The 18,042-nt window shown below is 42.6% G+C and overlaps 1 protein-coding gene across 3 annotated transcripts; it reads right to left on the bottom strand.

Annotated features, from left to right (window-relative positions):
• Window positions 1-1,302: 1,302 nt before the first annotated feature.
• On the bottom strand, window positions 1,303-17,756 carry LOC115192586 (chromatin assembly factor 1 subunit A). Of its 3 annotated transcripts, none has more exons than XM_029751261.1 (17): window positions 17,630-17,756; window positions 17,397-17,490; window positions 13,586-13,636; window positions 10,975-11,594; window positions 10,790-10,846; window positions 10,416-10,660; window positions 10,197-10,257; window positions 10,011-10,082; window positions 9,709-9,926; window positions 8,952-9,123; window positions 8,658-8,738; window positions 7,818-7,922; window positions 6,942-7,197; window positions 4,410-4,548; window positions 2,153-2,489; window positions 1,970-2,051; window positions 1,303-1,843 (listed from the first exon to the last, which is right to left on the bottom strand). In XM_029751261.1, the coding sequence occupies exons 2-17, from the start codon at window positions 17,461-17,463 to the stop codon at window positions 1,719-1,721; spliced, it is 2,688 nt and encodes an 895-aa protein (XP_029607121.1). In that variant the 5' UTR covers window positions 17,464-17,490; window positions 17,630-17,756; the 3' UTR covers window positions 1,303-1,718. The 3 variants fall into 3 exon arrangements, with proteins under 3 accessions (XP_029607121.1, XP_029607122.1, XP_029607120.1); XM_029751262.1 differs by having other exon boundaries at window positions 17,653-17,667; XM_029751260.1 differs by having other exon boundaries at window positions 17,397-17,756.
• Window positions 17,757-18,042: the final 286 nt, after the last annotated feature.

Genomic DNA, 18,042 nt, shown 5'->3' with positions numbered 1-18,042 from the left:
TCATGTGTTAAACAAATCAAAATATTTGATATTCTTCAAAGAAGCCACCCTGTGCCTTGACAGCTTTGCACATGCTTGGCATTCTCTCAACCAGCTTCATGAGGTAGTCACCTGGAATGCATTTCAATCAACAGGTGTGGAACTTCTTTCCTTAATGCGTTTGAGCCAATCAGTTGTGACAAGGTAGGGGTGGTATACAGAAGATAGCCCTATTTAGTGAAATGGCAAGAACAGCTCAAATAAGCAAAGAGAAACGACAGTCCATCATTACTTTAAGACATGAAGGTCAATCTGGAAAATGAAGAACTTTGAAAGTCTCTTCAAGTGCAGTCACAAAAACCATCAAGTGCTATGAATAAACTGGCTCTCATAAGAACCACCACAGGAATGGAAGACCCAGAGTTACCTCTGCTGCAGAGGACGAGTTACCAAGCCTCAGAAATTGCAGCCCAAATAAATGCTTCACACAGTTCAAGTAACAGACATCTCAACATCAACTGTTCAGAGTCTGCGTCAATCAGGCCTTCATGGTTGAGTTGCTGCAAAGAAATCACAACTAAAAAACACCAATAAGAGACTTGCTTGGGCCAAGAAACACGAGCAATGGACATTAGAACGGTGGAAATCGGTCCTTTGGTCTGATCAGTCCAAATGTGAGATTTTTGGTTCCAACCAACAGCTTTTTGAGACACAGAGTAGGTGAACGGATGATCGCCGCATGTGTGGTCCCCACCGTGAAGCATGGAGGAGGAGCTGTGATGGTGCTTTGCTAGTGACACTGTCAGTGATTTATTTAGAATTCAAGGAAGACTTAACCAGCATGGCTAACACAGCATTCTGGAGCGATTCACCATCCCATCTGGTTTGCGCTTAGTGGAACTATAATTTGTTTATCAACAGGACAATGACTCAACACACCTCCAGGCTGTGTAAGGGCTATTTGACCAATAAGCGGAGTGCTGCATCATACGACCTAGCCCCCACAATCAACCGACCTCATTCCACCCATCTCAATTTGGTTGAGTTGGACTGCAAAGTGAAGGAAAAGCAGCCAACAAGTGCTCAGCATATGTGGGAACTCCTTCAAGACTGTTGGAAAAGCATTCCTTATGAAGCTGGTTGATAAAATGCCAAAAGTGTGCAAAGCTGTCATCAAGGCAAAGGGTGGCTACTTTGAAGAATCTCAAATAACATTTTGATTTATTTAACACTATTGGTTTTCTACATGATTCCATATGTGATATTTCATAGTTTGGATGTCTTAAATATTATTCTACAAATGTATAAAATAGTAAAAATAAAGAAAAACCTTTGAATGAGTAGGTGTCCCCAAACATTTGACTGGTACTGTATATATGTATAAAAAGGTGGACACATGGGCCAGCACACAGCAACTACTAGAATGGCCACCCAATCTACCGTAGTAGCAGAGTCTTGACTGTCTGAGCCACCTTCCACTCCCCACCAAGAAAAGACATCCATATAAACATGTCTGACACCAACTGAACCAAGTAATAAAATGGTTGAGCATTGGACTAAAATATACCATGTCCTAATAAGTTTCTCGGTCAGACACTTTCATTTTTACACGCAGATGTCTGGTACTTAAGAGGAGCAGAGTGGGAAGTAATACTGTGTGGGTGGCATGTGTGCCACTACAGAATGTTATCTTAATTGAAGACCTGATTCTATCTGACACTGGGTACACACCCCCAGAGTCAGGGGGCAGTTCTTAGGCGGTGGCCGGGGTGGGAATGGGCCGGAGCAGTCGTATCAGAGGGGGTCACCTCCATTTTTTCTGTGCTCTCATTCTCTGTGGGGGAGGTATCCTTTCTTGTAGATCCTGCAGGGGAATACATATTTAGTGTCACTGTCAATACCTCTCTTCTTTCTTATATCTAGGGAAACCAAATACAACATGTTCATCAGGGCCAAACAATCTGTGAGGAAAGTTATTTTGAGGTCTCACCTTTCTGTGTACGGATTATGACGCAGTCTGCTTCATCCTCATCCTCCTCTGTGTCTGCCTGGAACCCATCCATCTCATGAGCCTGGAACAAAGGAGCGCTCATGAAAATCTGATACACAGCCGTCTTAGCAATAGGATCTGAGCAAAAGGACTTCATATGCATAGTTTATCAGACTGTCCTACCTGCTCAGGGTTGGCAGCCTTCTTCATGAACTTGGTGATGGACATGCTGCCGGCACTCTTCCTCTTGTTGGAGGATGAGGGAGTCTTGTTGGAGGAGGAGGGTGTGGTGGAGGTCTGTGGGGTGGTTGGGGAGTTGCCCTGTGAGCCTGTGGCTGCCGAGGCTTCTTCACGGGACACATGGGCCCCAGAGGTGAGGTAGTTCCACTGGCAGGGCACAGGAAGAGCCTCCTGGCTGAAGCGAACCAGGACCTCTGTATGTATGTACCAGCAGCAGCGTCTGTAGGCCGAGCGCTTCTCATACATGGCATTTCCCTTGATAAGGCGCTTCAGACGGATCCTAGAGCAAAAGGAGACCATCTCAGTTAAGAAAAAAATAAAGCTTTTGTATAGCATTTGCAATAAGGCCCGAGGGGGTGTGGTACAATGCATTCGGAAAGTATTCAGACCCCTTGACTTTTTCCACTTTGTTGCGTTAGACTTTTTTTAATGGATTAAATAGTTTTTTCCTCCCTCAATCTACACACAATACCCCATAATGACAAAGCAATAACAGGTTTTTAGGAATGTTTCCAAATTTTATTTATAAAACCCCAGAAATATCACATTTACGTAAGTATTTAGACCCTTTACGCAGTACTTTGTTGAAGCACCTTTGGCAGCAATAAAAGCCTTTAGTCTTCTTGGGTATTTGGGGAGTTTCTCCCATTCTTCTCTGCAGATCCTCTCAAGCTCTGTCAGGTTGGATGGGGAGCATCACTGCACAGCTATTTTCAGGTCTCTCCAGATATGTTTGATCGGGTTCATGTCCGGGCTCTGGCTGAGCCACTCAAGGACATTCAGAGACTTGTCCCGAAGCCACTCCTGAGTTGTCTTGGCTATGTTCATAGGGTCGTTGTCCTGTTGGAAGGTGAACCGTCACCCCAGTCTGAGGTCCTGAGCCCTCTGGAGAAGGTTTTCATCAAGGATCTCTCTGTACTTTGCTCTGTTCATCTTTCCCTCAATCCTGACCAGTTACACAGTCCCTGCCACTGAAAAACATCCCTACACCATGATGCTGCCACCACACTTCACCATAGGGATGGTGCCAGGTTTCCTCCAGACGTGAAGCTTGGCATTCAGGCCAAAGAGTTCAAGCTTGGTTTTATCAGACCAGAGAATCTTGTTTCTCATGGTCTGAGTGTCCTTTAAGTGCCTTTTGGCAAACTCCAAGCGGCCTGTTATATGCCTTTTACTGAGGAATGGCTTCCGTCTGGCCCCTCTACCATAAAGGCCTGATTGGTGGAGTGCTGCAGAGATGTTTTGTCATTCTGGAAGGTTCTCCCATCTCCACAGAGGAACTCTGTGAGAGTGACCATCGGGTTCTTGGTCACCTCCCTGACCCAAGCCCTTCGCCCCTCCCGATTGCTCAGTTTGGTGGTTCAAAACTTCTTCCATTTAAGAATGATGGAGGCCACTGTGTTCTTGGGGACCTTCAATGCTGCAGACATTTTTTGGTACCCTTCCCCAAATCTGTGCCTCGATAAAATCCTGTCTCGGAGCTCTACAGACAATTCCTTCGACCTCATGTCTTGGGTTTTGCTCTGACATGCACTGTCAACTGTGGGAGCTTACATAGACAGGTGTGTGCCTTTCCAAATCATGTCCAATCAATTGAATATACCAGGTGAACTACAATCGTTGTAGAAACATCTCAAGGAGGATCAATGGAAACAGGATGCACCTGAGCTCAATTTCGAGTCTCATAGCAAAGGGTCTGAATACGTTTAAATATTTTTTTATACATTTGTCAAATATTATAAAAACCTGTTTTCGCTTTGTAATGATGAGTTATTGTGTGTAGATTGATGAGAATGTTTTTATTTAATACATTTTAGAGTGAGGCTGTAACATCAAGGCGTCTGAATACTTTCACAATGCACTGTATATGGCCATATACCACAGCTAAGGGCTAATCTGAAGTGCAACGCAACGTGGAGTGCCTGGAGACAGCCCTTAGTCGTGGTAAATAAATTGGCCATATACCACAAACCCCAGAGGTGCCTCATTGCTATTATAAACTGGTTGCCAACATAATTAGAGAAGTAAAAAGAAATGTTGTCATTCCGATGGAATACGGTCTGATATACCATGGCTGTTGGCCAAATTCAGCATTCAGGGCTTGAACCACCCAGTTTATAATATGAGTTTAATAGTGACCATATATGATTTACTCATTATGTAAAATAGCAAATGTTTAGTAAATCAGGTTTAAAGTTACCTGGTGGGGATGTCTCCTGAGTTCTTGGGGCTGGAAATAGTTGAGGTCAATTTCTGGCGACAAAACTCCTGGAACTCTGTGATGATCACCTTATTGCTGTTCACATTTCCATGGAGCAGTGGCAGCAACTGGGACAACACTGAAGATATGGTAGGGGAAATGGGAAGGTGTTTGAAAACACATTCTACATCTAGGCCTATTCATACAAAGTTTGGGAAAAAGGCTGCATCCAATATGATCATATACTCCCTCAGGCTGCTACAGAGCAACTCAGGTCAGCCATAAAGACCTGTTGTTCACTGTTCACAATTACTTGTTGGCACAGTAAATACCGAGTGACTCAGACGCAGCATATAAAGCTGGTCTGAAAACGATACAGATCTTTGATTGTCTCTAGTTTAGACTAGAGTCTAGTCTCCCTTGCAGTCTGGACAGCGATCAAGGACTGAAGCACAAGGTGAATTACAGTGGAGTCGGGGGCTTAGCTCCCCCGAATGAGACATGAGCTCTCCAAAAGGCAACAAAAGTCCAACTTTGGGGGGGTTCTCTCTAAATAATGATAGAGTATTACTGACGCATTGTCAATTTATTTACTCTATTGAAGTTGATGTGCTCATCTGAAGCCTGTGTGTTCATGTGTATAAAATTGCGTCGGCTGACGGGGATACCAGTATTCAAAGTTCATTGCAATGGACATTGTAGTCTAGTAAGTTGACCATGTGTTATGGTGACAATATCTCCCACTATTCCTGGAACAGTCCTGTATTTCAAATTGTATTAGTCACATGCGCAGAATAAAACAGGTGTAGGTAGACCTTACAGTGAAATGCTTACTTACGAGCCCCTAACCAACAGTGCAGTTTCAAAAAAATAGGGATAAGAATAAGAGATAAAAGTAACAAGCAATTAAAGAGCAGCAGCAAAAAATAACAATATATACAGGAGGGGGTGCCGGTACAGAGTCAGTGTGTGGGAGCACCGGCCAGTTGAGGTAGTATGTACATGTAGTTATCAAAGTGACCATGTATAGATGACAACAGAGAGTGGCAGTGGTGTGAAGAGGGGAGGGCAATGCAAATAGTCTGGGTAGCCATTTGACTAGATGTTCAGGAGTCTTATGGCTTGGGGGTAGAAGCTGTTTAGAAGCCTCTTGGACCTAGACTTGGCGCTCCGGTACCGCTTGCCGTGCGGTAGCAGAGAGAACAGTCTATGACTATGGTGGCTGGAGTCTGATAATTTTAACGGCTTCCCGCCTTCCTCTGACATCGCCTGGTATTTCAGCCCCTTTTCAGGTTTACCGACCCACTTACAAAAAAAATTCAATTTGTACCGTATTTCAGACATCACATTCATTTGATGAGAATTGACATTCATTGCATTCCCATGTGTCTTTTTTGCGGTCATTATGATAAGATCTGGTGAGGTTAAACACTACAACTGTTGAAAGATCTGATATTCTGCACAATGCAACTGAAAAAAGACAAGACGTAGGCCTGTGTCATATCGTCAACCAATCACCAATTTGGTTAAATTCTGCACGGCACAATTCCAGCTAAATTTTGTCTGAAAGGACAGTCAATTGTTCACAACAGAGAGCTACAAATTTAAGTAAATAGACGAAATATTAGACACAAATATATACAGTAATTCAGCAAACCTGTGTAGCTCTCCATGCTCATGTTTTAGGCCTAAGTAATTGCATAGACAGAGCTCATAATCATTAAGCACATTTTCTGCTACTTCACTCAATCAAGTTTTGAAAGTCTCCTTTCGTAACCGTTTACATTTTCCTGATGACAAACAGGTATGTTTTCTTGGCGAAACATAACCTGATTTTTATAAAAACAACCACTTTGGCATATGTGGTCTCCCTTTTCTTCAACGCCACGCATGAGGCGAAATAGTTGGTGTGTTTGATTTAGCTCGCTCTCGATGCAGCATGAGTGCAGATGAATCGCATGTTGGTCTTGGGTGTTAAGTCCATCTCCACAATCAAAACACAGACTTTTGTGTAAATATAAGTGCATGCTTGCTAAAGTCAGTAAAGGGCACAGGTCATTACAGTTTGGCCACTCAGAGCTACTCAAGGAAAATCAGCCAACAGTGACACTATTCAAACAACACATGGCTCAACCAAATTACTCATTTACATTATTATGTAAGAACTCAGATAAGCATTGCAAAGACAAACACAATCAAGTTTTCCATCCAAAGCAAGAACTACATTTCATCCCGCTTCAGTCAGTCAATGACTCAGATGATCACTACCACTTAGCGGTGGCAAGACTAAGGCTGAGGTCGAAAGGGGTCCTCATGAATATTGGAGGGAGCCTAGCGTTTAAGAGCGTTGGACCAGTAACCTAAAGTTTGCTGGTACGAATCCCTGTGCCAACTAGGCAAAAAAATCTACCAATGTGCCCTTGAGCAAGGCACTTAAACCTAAGTGCTCCTGTAAGTCTCTCTAAATGACAACACACACAATGAACTCTGTATATTTGCATGATGTTACCCCAGACATAAGAATGTACTCACGCTGCTCATCTTCTTGTAGTTTCTGTTGTAGTTTCTGTGCGTAGTCCTCTGGGGTGATGGGCTCCGGCTTGGGCAGGGGTTCTACCAGGCACACAGCGAATTGCTGGAATAGCTCCAGAGGAGGACCCTCCCCCTCCCATACACAGCCTCTCACTACCGCCTCCAGCACCTTCACCTTCTTCTTGGCCATCAGCTCATCCCACTCCCGGGCCTTCAGCTTCTGATGAACCTTCTGCTTCTCTGGGTCGCCACCCTCCTGGAATCACGTCAGAGACAGGAGCAATTAAGGTGAGTGCTCAACATACACCGTTCAACTGACGACCGCAGTCAGCCTGCAGCACCCGACCCAAGGAGTCACTATTTTTATTTTACCTTTATTTAACTAGGCAAGTCAGTTAAGAACAAATTCTTATTTTCAATGATGGCCTAGGAACAGTGGGTTAACTGCCTTGTTCGGGGGCAGAACGACAGATTTGTACCTTGTCAGCTCAGGGATTTGATCTTGCAACCTTTCAGTTACTAGTCCAACGCTCTAACCACTAGGCTACGCTGACCCCCCACTCTAGCGCGATGAGCCAAGTAAAGCCCCACCGGCCAAACCCTCCCCTAACCTGGATGACACTGGGCCAATTGTGCGCCACCCTAAGGGACTTCTGATCACGGCTGGTTGTGACACAGTACGGGATCGAACCTGGGTCTATAGTGACGCCCCCAACACTGATGCAGAGCCTTTGACCGCTGCGCCACTCGGGAGGCCCACTGTAAAGCACTAAGTACTTACATTATATCCATTATTAGTCATACCAGACCACCGGAAAAGAACAGTAAAGAAAATGAATGAGGCATGCATACAGATTGTAGGGCAATTTAACCTGCCTCTTCCTCCTCCAATGCCCCCTCCCCATCTGATAGGTAACCATGGGGTACAAAGAAACCATCCTCATCATCGTCGTCATTTTCACCTCCCTCATCATTATCCTCCTGCAAAAACAAAAGAGTCTGTTTAGTCAGGGATAGGCAACATTGATTGGGGTGGGGGCCACAAAAAAAGGGGCCGCAGTGGGTCTGCGTACCCACAAACATCCCCCCAACCTTGTGAGCAAAATATTTTAACGGCCCACCTAGTGACAGCCAAGATTTTTCCCCCCTAGGTTTATCATCTCCTGAAATTCTACACATTTTGCCATGGGGTGGGAAAAAGACTTTGCAATTTTATAACTCATTTCATGCAATTCTACTCATTTTGCAATGGGGTGGACAGACAAATTAGCAGTTTTACAGCCAATTGCCTGTAATTCTACACATTTTGCCATAGAGTGGAGGCAATTGTTAGCATTTTTTTTTACATGACAACTGATGAACAATGGGCCCAACCCCGGTCGGTAATTCGACCATGCTTACTACACACGTTTAGATAGCTGGCCACTAGACTAACTTAACAATAAATGTAAAAAATTGCTGACATGGGCTAATTAAGTGACTGCTGACACACAACCAAATGTAAAAATTGCACCAAGTGTAATCTATTATTCTAACTTTCAACAGTAAGTTGAGACCCTGACAGAGTCCCCCCCCCTCCCAAAAAAAGTTGCCCCTCCCTTTAGATCCTCACAACCAGCAGTAATGATTCAGCTGCAACAATGGGCAAATCTTGATATCAAACAGAACAGCAGAGCATCAAAAGCTGTGACAGAAGAGTATTGAAGAGAGACCTACCCCTTCACTGTGTGACAGGGACTCTCCTGGTTCCTCCTCCTCCCACTCCTCATCACTGTCTACTTCATAATCCAACAGGTCCTAGCGAGAACACAGAAACTTTAGTCATACATAGAAAACCCGTCAAACATGGAAGTCACATTGCAACTGATATCACCCCCAGAACACATTCTTCACTCATGGCACCACTTGACAAATTGGATATGGCAGGGTTAGTGAGAGCAATATGTCAGAAACTAAGACGTAAAGTGAAAAGCTTGAAGGATCATGGTCAGAGAATGAGGAAAGTCTTACCTTGTCCTGTCTGAGAGGGTAACGTGGGGAGATGTGGGGGCTTTTTTTACTCCACGTGCCCCAGTAGGCAGGCCGGTAGTTCTCACGGAACTGAAGGAGCTTCATGCGGCCGTAGCGCTGCCGGTCAGGCACACCGTCCGGTTTAGGCCCCTTAACTATCACTATACACTGCCTATGCAGAGAACAGAGAGGGGCCAAAGACTATAGGAGTGTACATACACTGAACAAAAATATAAAATCGCAACATGCAACGATTTCAAAGACTATACGGAGTTAGTCCATATAAGAAAATCAGTCAATTGGAAAATTCATTAGGCCCTAATCTATGGATTTCACATTACTGACAATACAGATATGAATCTGTTGGTCACATACCTTAGAAAGGTAGGGGCGTGGATCAGAAATGTGTAATGATCATGCTGTTTAATCAGCTTCTTGATATGCCACACCCTTCATGTGAATGGATTATTTGATATTGCTCACTAACAGGGAGGTAAACACATTTGTGCACAAAATGAGAGAAATAAGGTTTTTGTGCTTATGTAAAATTTCTGGGATCTTTTTTTTCAGCTCATGAAACCAACACTTTAAATGTTGCATTTATGTATTTTTTTCAATGTAGAAACAGCCTCTTTACTGTAGGAATCGCAGATTCTTTGTAGTTTCACAAAATGTCAAGAGTTCAGTAATTCAAATCACCTATTGTTGCCATCATGGCCATGCAACAATTGTGATTTTTAGGGTGTGATGGTCTCACCTCATAGAGTCTGTGCTTCTGGGCTTGGTTGGGCCTGATCGGCGGGGCTCATTTCTGGTCCAGTCCCTCAGGCCGTGCAGGCTTCCATCAGGTTTAGCCAGGTACCGGTCCAGTTCATCCAGGACTGCCTCCTCACACTGGACCCGGGTCAGCGGCGCCAGACCCATGTGCTCCTTTATCTCAAATGGAGCAAACTTTCCACAGGCAGACACAAGGGTCTGAGGTGGGAGGGACAGAAGGAAGGAAAGTTACAGATTAAATTAGCATGCCACTATTTTATGATTAAGATTTAGTTATCTTACCTTTGTGGCCTGCTGAGGAGTCTTTGGTTTCTGTAGGAAACGTGTTATCTCTGCTTTCTCTGCTTTGAGCCTCTGAATAGAACATTTTCAGATGTATTATCAGGTCTGTTACAATGACATGGCAATTGTCAACCGTCAAATATTACATTTCAGTTTAAAGAATAGAAACATCCCCTATCAACTCACATCCTTCTCTTCTTTCAACCGTTTCTCCTCCTCTTTCTTTCTCTTGTCTTCAAGTTTTGCCCTGGGGGAAATTATATCACATTTAATTCAATTGCAAGGATTACATTTGCTTTAATTTTTAAAAAAATTCAATCAAATGTTTCCAGTCAAGTCAATATAAAAGTAACAAGACATTTCAGATCTGTAGCTCTAGGTGGTTTTCGATCAAGCAACACTCACTCTTGCTTCGATTTGCGATGCTCCTCTTTCGCTCTTAATTTCTCTGCTTTTTCCTTTTCCTCTTTTTCTTTTCTCTCTCTTTTTTCACGCTCTTCTTTCTCCCTCTTCTCCTTTCTTTCCCTCTCTCTCTCCTCTTTCAGTTTGCGAGCCTCCTCTTTTTTCTTCTCTTTAACAGCTTTAGCCTCCTCCCGCTGCCGCTCTCTCTCTTGGCGCTGGTGTAGCCTTTCCTCTTGCTCCTGCAAACTCTATGAAGAGAGGAAATAAATTCAGCTTCAGATAAGTATTTATATGTAGATATTTAAATAGTCATTGGGATGCAAAACTATGCCACTTAGCAGTGATATACAGAAGTGATCTATCACAGCTCATTATACCTTTATAGAGCGTCTTTTCACTGTTTTCTGCTCTATTTTAGGGGTGGAATGTGGCTCCTGGAAAGAGAGACGGTAACATAGATCACATATTAATTTAAAAGCTTCCTGCTGTGTACATTTACACAAAGATCCCTGATGACAGACATTGAATGTTTATTGAATCTGATTTGCGAGTCGGTACTCACCACGACAGTAGGATTGTTTTCCGTCTTGGCAGCCTCTGGGGAGCTCTCGGCCGCTGACAGAGAGCTGGTGGATGAAGGAGACAGCATGGACCCATTCCCATGACTGGACATATCAGGGTTGACAGACTCTTCCTCTATGTCAGATCCCTGTGTTGTATCTAGCTGTGAGATTGATGCAGTGTCCTCCCCTTCCTGCTCCTCCTCCCCATCCTGTTCATCCCCCACCTTGCAGTCTAAGGGCCCTGTTTTGGCAGTGTGATCTGTTTTGGTGGCCGTTACAGCACTCAGGGTTTTGCTCTGGTGGTTGTTTTTGGTGGAAGGACACGAGGCAGAAATGGGTGTCCCAGGTTGCTGCTTTAGAGGGTCAGTTGAATTGAAGTCCTCAGTGAGAACAACAACTATTATTTTGGCTGGGGAAGTTTGGCTGCTGTGACTCATGAATCCATCCAGGGGTCCGCGGCCGTTAACCAGTGCTGGTCCGTGACGCATGGGTAGCGGGGAACTTTCAGATTCATTCTCCCCATCTGAAAGCCCAGGCTCTGGGCAGGGTAGGGCACGAGTTCTTTTGGGTTCACTGGTCTCTTTTGGCTCTGGGTTCAGACGCTTAAATGGAAGGCGAGCTGAGAAGAAAATAGCCTTTATTATCACTGATTTTCAAGTTGGACTAAATCCAATTTATTTTTAAAAGTATTTGGGAAAACAATGAAAGCAAAGACACTAAATTAAAGAATTTGATTAATTGTAATATAATTTACTAAATTAGAATCTCTGAATTATTTTTGTTATAGTTTGATAGCACTTTGTATCATCATTCTCCTTTAGCAAAATAAAAGCATCTAATTGTTTATTTTACCAGGTTAGTCTCATTGAGATTAAAAATCGATTATACAAGAGAGACCTGACCAAAATATCAGCACACAACATTTCAGCCACAATTACAACTTAAAACAAAGTACTACAGTTTAAAAACATACATTTACGAGATTTGGCATCACCTTTGACCTTTTTAAACATGTTGGCTGGAGTTTTACTGTTACAGTGGGAGAAAAAAGTATTTGATCCCCTGCTGATTTTGTACGTTTGCCCACTTACAAAGAAATGATCAGTCTATAATTTTAATAGTAGGTTTATTTGAACAGTGAGAGACAGAATAACAACAACAAAAAATCCTGAAAAACTCATGTCAAAAATGTTATAAAATGATTAGCATTTTAATGAGGGAAATAAGTATTTGACCCCTCTGCAAAACATGACTTTGTAGGAAAAACCCTTGTTGGCAATCACAGAGGTCAGACATTTCTTGTAGTTGGCCACCAGGTTTGCACACATCTCAGGAGGGATTTTTTCCCACTCCTCTGTGCAGATCTGCTCCAAGTCATTAAGGTTTCGAGGCTGACGTTTGGCAACTCGAACCTTCAGCTCCCTCCAGTTTTCGATGGGATTAAGGTCTGGAGACTGGCTAGGCCACTCCAGGACCATAATGCGCTTCTCTTGAGCCACTCCTTTGTTGCCTTGGCCGTGTGTTTTGGGTCATTGTCATGCTGGAATACCCATCCACGACCCATTTTCAATGCCCTGGCTGAGGGAAGGAGGTTCTCACCCAAGATTTGACGGTACATGGCCCCGTCCATCGTCCCTTTGAGGTGAAGTTGTCCTGTCCCCTTAGCAGAAAAACACCCCCAAAGCATAATGTTTCCACCTCCATGTTTGATGGTGGAGATGGTGTTCTTGGGGTCATAGGCAGCATTCCTCCTCCTCCAAACACGGCGAGTTGAGTTGATGTCGAAGAGCCCCATTTTGCTCTCATCTGACCACAACACTTTCACCCAGTTGTCCTCTGAGTCATTCAGATGTTCATTGGCAAACTTCAGACGGGCATGCATATGTATTCTTGAACAGGGGGACCTTGCGGGCGCTGCAGGATTTCAGTCCTTCACAGCGTAGTGTGTTACCAATTGTTTTCTTTGTGACTATGGTCCCAGCTGCCTTGAGATCATTGACAAGATCCTCCCGTGTAGTTCTGGGCTGATTCCTCACCGTTCTCATGATCATTGCAACTCCTCGAGGTGAGATCTTGCATGGAGCCCCAGGCCGAGGGATATTGACAGTTCTTTTGTGTTTCTTCCATTTGCGAATAATCGCACCAAATGTTGTCACCTTCTCACCAAGCTGCTTGGCGATGGTCTTGTAGCCCATTCCAGCCTTGTGTAGGTCTACAATCTTGTCCCTGACATCCTTGGAGAGCTCTCTGGTCTTGGCCATGGTGGAGAGTTTGGAATCTGATTGATTGATTGCTTCTGTGAACAGGTGTCTTTTTTACAGGTAACAAGCTGCGGTTAGGAGCACTCCTATAACATTTTTGACATGCGTTTTTCTGGATATTTTTGTTGTTTTCTGTCTCTCACTGTTCAAATAAACCTACCATTAAAATTATAGACTGATCCTTTCTTTGTCAGTGGGCAAACGTACAAAATCAGCAGGGGATCAAATACTTTTCCCCCCACTGTATCTATTGCCAGGTAAAGGGAAGTTGTGACATCGGTCGAGCAGATATCTGGCAAATAGTATATGGCGGTAATATGCATTCAAAACACCTGAGAGGTTCACTTACCCTGAACAAGCTTCTTATTGGCATTGCTGGGTTTGACTTTGCCATCCATACCTGTAACCAAAACAATGTGAGGGAGATAAGATGACAACAATACCACAACCAATCCTTCAGTCATCAAACAGACTGTATTTCAATACAGAAATATTTCCAGTTGCAAACAAGTTGCGTCACTTTAATTGCTGCATAACTCTGTCACTGGAACAAAGAATTATGTGCAGTACCTTCATATCTTCAAACCACAAAAACAGTCACAACACTGTATGACTTAAATACTAACTGCTTTATCCCCCCACTCAATTGTATTCATGCTATAGGCTTGTCCTTAGTTTAACAAATGCATCCATGTTATTTAAGGAATGTAATATTAAATCCATGTCAGTCAATTAGGAAACGGGTAAGTTAGACTTGCCACTTACTTAAAGTAAATGGACTACCACTGCAATTCAAATATAATGTTAAATCAAATGTGACTCGTTTCAGGAAACTAGGCGTATGTCGCAAGTCACGACTTCACAGGAAAGGCATTTGAATGTTTATTGAATTTTTTTATCATCAAAATGTGTTTTTTGACAGAAATGCCTTCTGGAAGATTTGAACTTTCACGTGCCTTAATAACAAACCTGTATGCCATCTGTAAATATGAATAAAGTTGTTAAATTACGAGCCTAGTTGGTTTAGCCACATAAAAAGACAAGAACCTTCCCGGTAGCCATGATTGGCTGAGATAATGAATGGGCCGGACATGCCGAGAGAGTTTCAGATTGGTCTGCCGTGTAGCGTCTTCTGTCTATAAAATGAGCTGCTCGTTATGTGTAGATAATCCTTTCTACTGCAGTTTTTTTCTCCAAAAGATATAACATTAGTGACGGAGAACTGCAAATGTGCTGCTAATGCTCTCAATAACATTGCTGCCCTGAATTTATCAGGCGCTATCGACAAAGGGCAGTGGGAAAAAGTTGTGATGGACTACTTTCAGGATGACGATCGTACCATGCTGACTCTCTGACTGAAAATGAATCAGACGATTAGGAAATCCCTGATTTAGGTAAAAACATTTTCATCAAAGACATTGTAGAGTCTTCTGATGACAGTGATGGGGAAGAAACGGCGATCAACAGTGTTGTCACGGAAGAAGTTGAACGAATTTTGAAATCAGTGTAATGTTTGGTAGAAGCAGAGTATGATAAAGAGATTGATATAATTCTGCCATTTGTTTGCAAATGCAGAGGGAGTCGTTAAGAGAACACAGAAGGCTGTTGTATAAAACACCTGTCTTTGGATTACATCTTCAAACTAAGGGCAACCATTGCATCTGTGACAGAGGGAGAAATATCTGATGATTCTTATGGCATTGCAGTGCGAACCAGAGTGACTTGACAGCGGGCCAAGCAAGCAAGCTGTACAAACAAAACGGAAACGACACAGGACGTCTTATTTAATGAAAGGGGTTGCAGTCTCCCGTGAAGCATTCATCGATGTATACGGGTAAGAGTCTAGCTACAATTTCAGATACTATACGTTTCAAATTTTGTCAGAAAGTTGTTTTCATTGGAAGTTAAAGCTTACTGTTAGCTGGCTAACTGAAGTTACGTGGCTGGCTCGCTAGCTAACATTAGCGTTAAGTGTATGATCTGTGTAGTAATATTATCTCAGAAAGCAATTTGCATTGCTAGTTATAGCCTAATGTTAGATAAGTTAAATAATAGCTAGTTAGCTAATTGGTTAAGTTTAGCTAGCTATGACAATCAGTTTGTTTGTATTGCTAGTACTCAATGGATTGGGATGTCAAAACAAGTACTCTACATGGCTAAACAAAAGACATCAAGTTAAAGCGTACTGTTAGCTAGCTAGCTGACGTTAGATGGCTGGCTCGCTAGCTAACATTGCGTGTATGACCTGCGTAGTAATATCTCAGCAAGTTAGTTATAGCCTAATGTTAGTGAGTTCCCAGTCTTCAGCACTATCTGCAGTGCCTCTATGGACATTCACATGACTCTCTCCTTACACACACGCCATACATTGCTGCTACTATCTATTTTTTTTTATCCTGCTGCTCAGCCACTTTACCCCTGATTGTATACATATAACTACCTCATCTATCACCAGTATCACCGATAATGTTATGATATTGTTTTTGTACATACTGTATATTATTTTGTTCTTTCTCTACTGGCATTGACACCTTTTCCCTTTACATTGACATAATCTATTTTTGATATTGCTACTATGCAAGTAACCATTACGCTGTACTGTTTACACCTTCTGTCGAGACCCATCCACTTAACAAGATGTGTTTGGGGGTTATAGCATTTCTTTCACATAACCCATCAACTTAGACAAGTGTGTCTGGGTAAGCATCATCTAATTTTTTTAAAATATGTTTATCTGGAGACTTTCTGTTTACCTGGATTTTTTCCTTACTGTAGACTACTACTTTTACCACACTAAATGGCCTTTAGCACATGACCTCAAATGTGAATCCTTAAAAAGATGGGTGGGGCTAAGGGTGTGAATAATGCTGAATTGGTGTACACAAAAGAGCTCTCCAGTAGGTTTACCAAAACATTTAAGGAACATTTTCTCAAAAGTTGGGGTTTATCAACTTTCAAAGCAGAATTACTTTCCCAATGTTTCTCATATGCAGTGTATGATATACCATTTTGTAGCTCTGAGTCGCTACTTTTATCCAATGTAAAAAACAGAATTTCATTTTGCTACATAATACCGAATCAAGTCGGTGGTTCACAAATAAAAAAACCTAGGAGACGGCACAAGTCATCGGGCTAAGTATAGCGAGGTGTTTGCTTTTCTCTCCCGCCATTCGGTGAATATAAGCCAAGTGTAAAAGCCCGGCTGTGGCTACACTCACAGCTCTAACGGTGGTGAGAACAGGGTTAGCCACAAAGTAAAATAAACAAATTCCGTTCGTTAAAGTTACCCCAAACAAGCTCATTGTTGGCATTGCTAGGGTTGATTGCCACCCATACCTGTAACCAAAACAAAGTGAGGGAGATAAGATGACAACAATCCCACAACCATCCCCCCGTCATAGCTAACGTTAGATGGACTTTGTCTTACAATGCACTTTTACTTTATCAGTAAATGCAGCAGTACAATGCCATTGACCATTAAATGAACCATTGTCAATGGTTATAGCTGTCGAGCGGGCAGTGTTGTAACTCAATGTCTAATTGAAATTATATTTTCCGAATAACGTTAACTGTTATCAACAAGCTGGTGAGCAAAACTACCAATACACTGTTCAATCATTTCGGTGCACATTTGCTTGCTTGCTAACGTTAGTTAGCTGAAGGCCATGGGGTGTCTAGCAAGCAGCAGGCTGGCATGGTTGACACCAACTCTAACTAGATTAGCTAGCTAAGTTAGCTGGCTGAGGAATAGTTAACTATAAAGATGAACGTTAGCTAACTAAGTTACAGTAACGTTAGATTCATTTCAGTAAATATTGGTCACATAGTTAGCTATAGAAGCTAGGTGAACTTCAAGCTAACAAACCCACATTTGACACTTCACTACTTACTTGGAAATGTTATGAGGGGTTGGCTAATACAAACGTTAATTCGTTAACGTTCGCTATCTACTATAACAGTTAGTGTAAGGTACAGTAACTAACTTAGTAGTTAACCTTACTGACGTTTTAGCTAGCTATAGTAGCTAGCTAAAGTATTAAGGCAGAAGTTTGTGTTGACTATGTGGCCATAGGCAAACAGAAAGGTAAATAATAATTTAAAAGTATATAACTAAATTCCAAAAACATTTGAAAGTTTAAAAATATAAATATCGTCGCTACCTCTCCTCCGTGGTGTGGATGCTAAATGCCCGTCCACGGATGGATCTTCCGTCGCCAGCATCACCATCCGAGACTTCCCCTCACTTTCGATATCCTTGAGTGGAAAACAGTGGCAATATAACAAAACCATATGATGTCGCAATATTGACAGGTCTTCCAGAGTAACACTGTTATTCTGCAAAATATACTTTACAGTTGACAGGGTTTTACTATTTTTAAGACTAAGTAGCTACATGTTATTCCTTCCGCATCTCACACACGCTCCCTTTGGATCTCCTCGCTGCCTCGCGCCCGTCGGCAGTCAGATTTGGCGGGAGTATGTCGCTCTCCTCAGAATCCTTTGCTGATTGGCCAGAACTCTTCTTCGTCGGTGGGGTTTCACGGCGATTTGGATCCAATATTTTTGGAGCATTGTCGCCACAAACTGTATGGGGTGACAAAAGGAAACTCCATACGATTAAGTAGAGTTAACTAAAACAAAACAAAAATAACTTCACAAAAACGAACTCCCACTCCTTCAAACTTCAATAACTCCCTCCCACCAATTTGTCGTAAACAACATTAGCATGAGTAACAATAGTGGAATCTGTTTGATTTTGTTTGGAGGAATAAATCACATTATTTAAAAAGGAGTGTATTAAGTAAT

The sequence above is a fragment of the Salmo trutta genome, chromosome 4, assembly GCF_901001165.1.
Source record: "Salmo trutta chromosome 4, fSalTru1.1, whole genome shotgun sequence".
Classification (NCBI taxonomy): Eukaryota; Metazoa; Chordata; class Actinopteri; order Salmoniformes; family Salmonidae; genus Salmo; species Salmo trutta.
Note: the sequence above shows the minus strand (reverse complement) of the source record. Positions and strands in the feature narration are given on the sequence as shown.

Excerpts from the sequence above, each read along its gene's own strand:
- LOC115192586 (XM_029751260.1), bottom strand. The coding sequence starts at position 17,526 with ATGGTTTTGTTATATTGCCACTGTTTTCCACTCAAGGATATCGAAAGT. Across the intron at positions 10,847-10,974 it reads AAAACAATCCTACTGTCGTG|GAGCCACATTCCACCCCTAA; the intron begins GTGAGTACCGAC and ends CTCTCTTTCCAG. Across the intron at positions 9,124-9,708 it reads AGAAGCACAGACTCTATGAG|GCAGTGTATAGTGATAGTTA; the intron begins GTGAGACCATCA and ends TTCTCTGCATAG.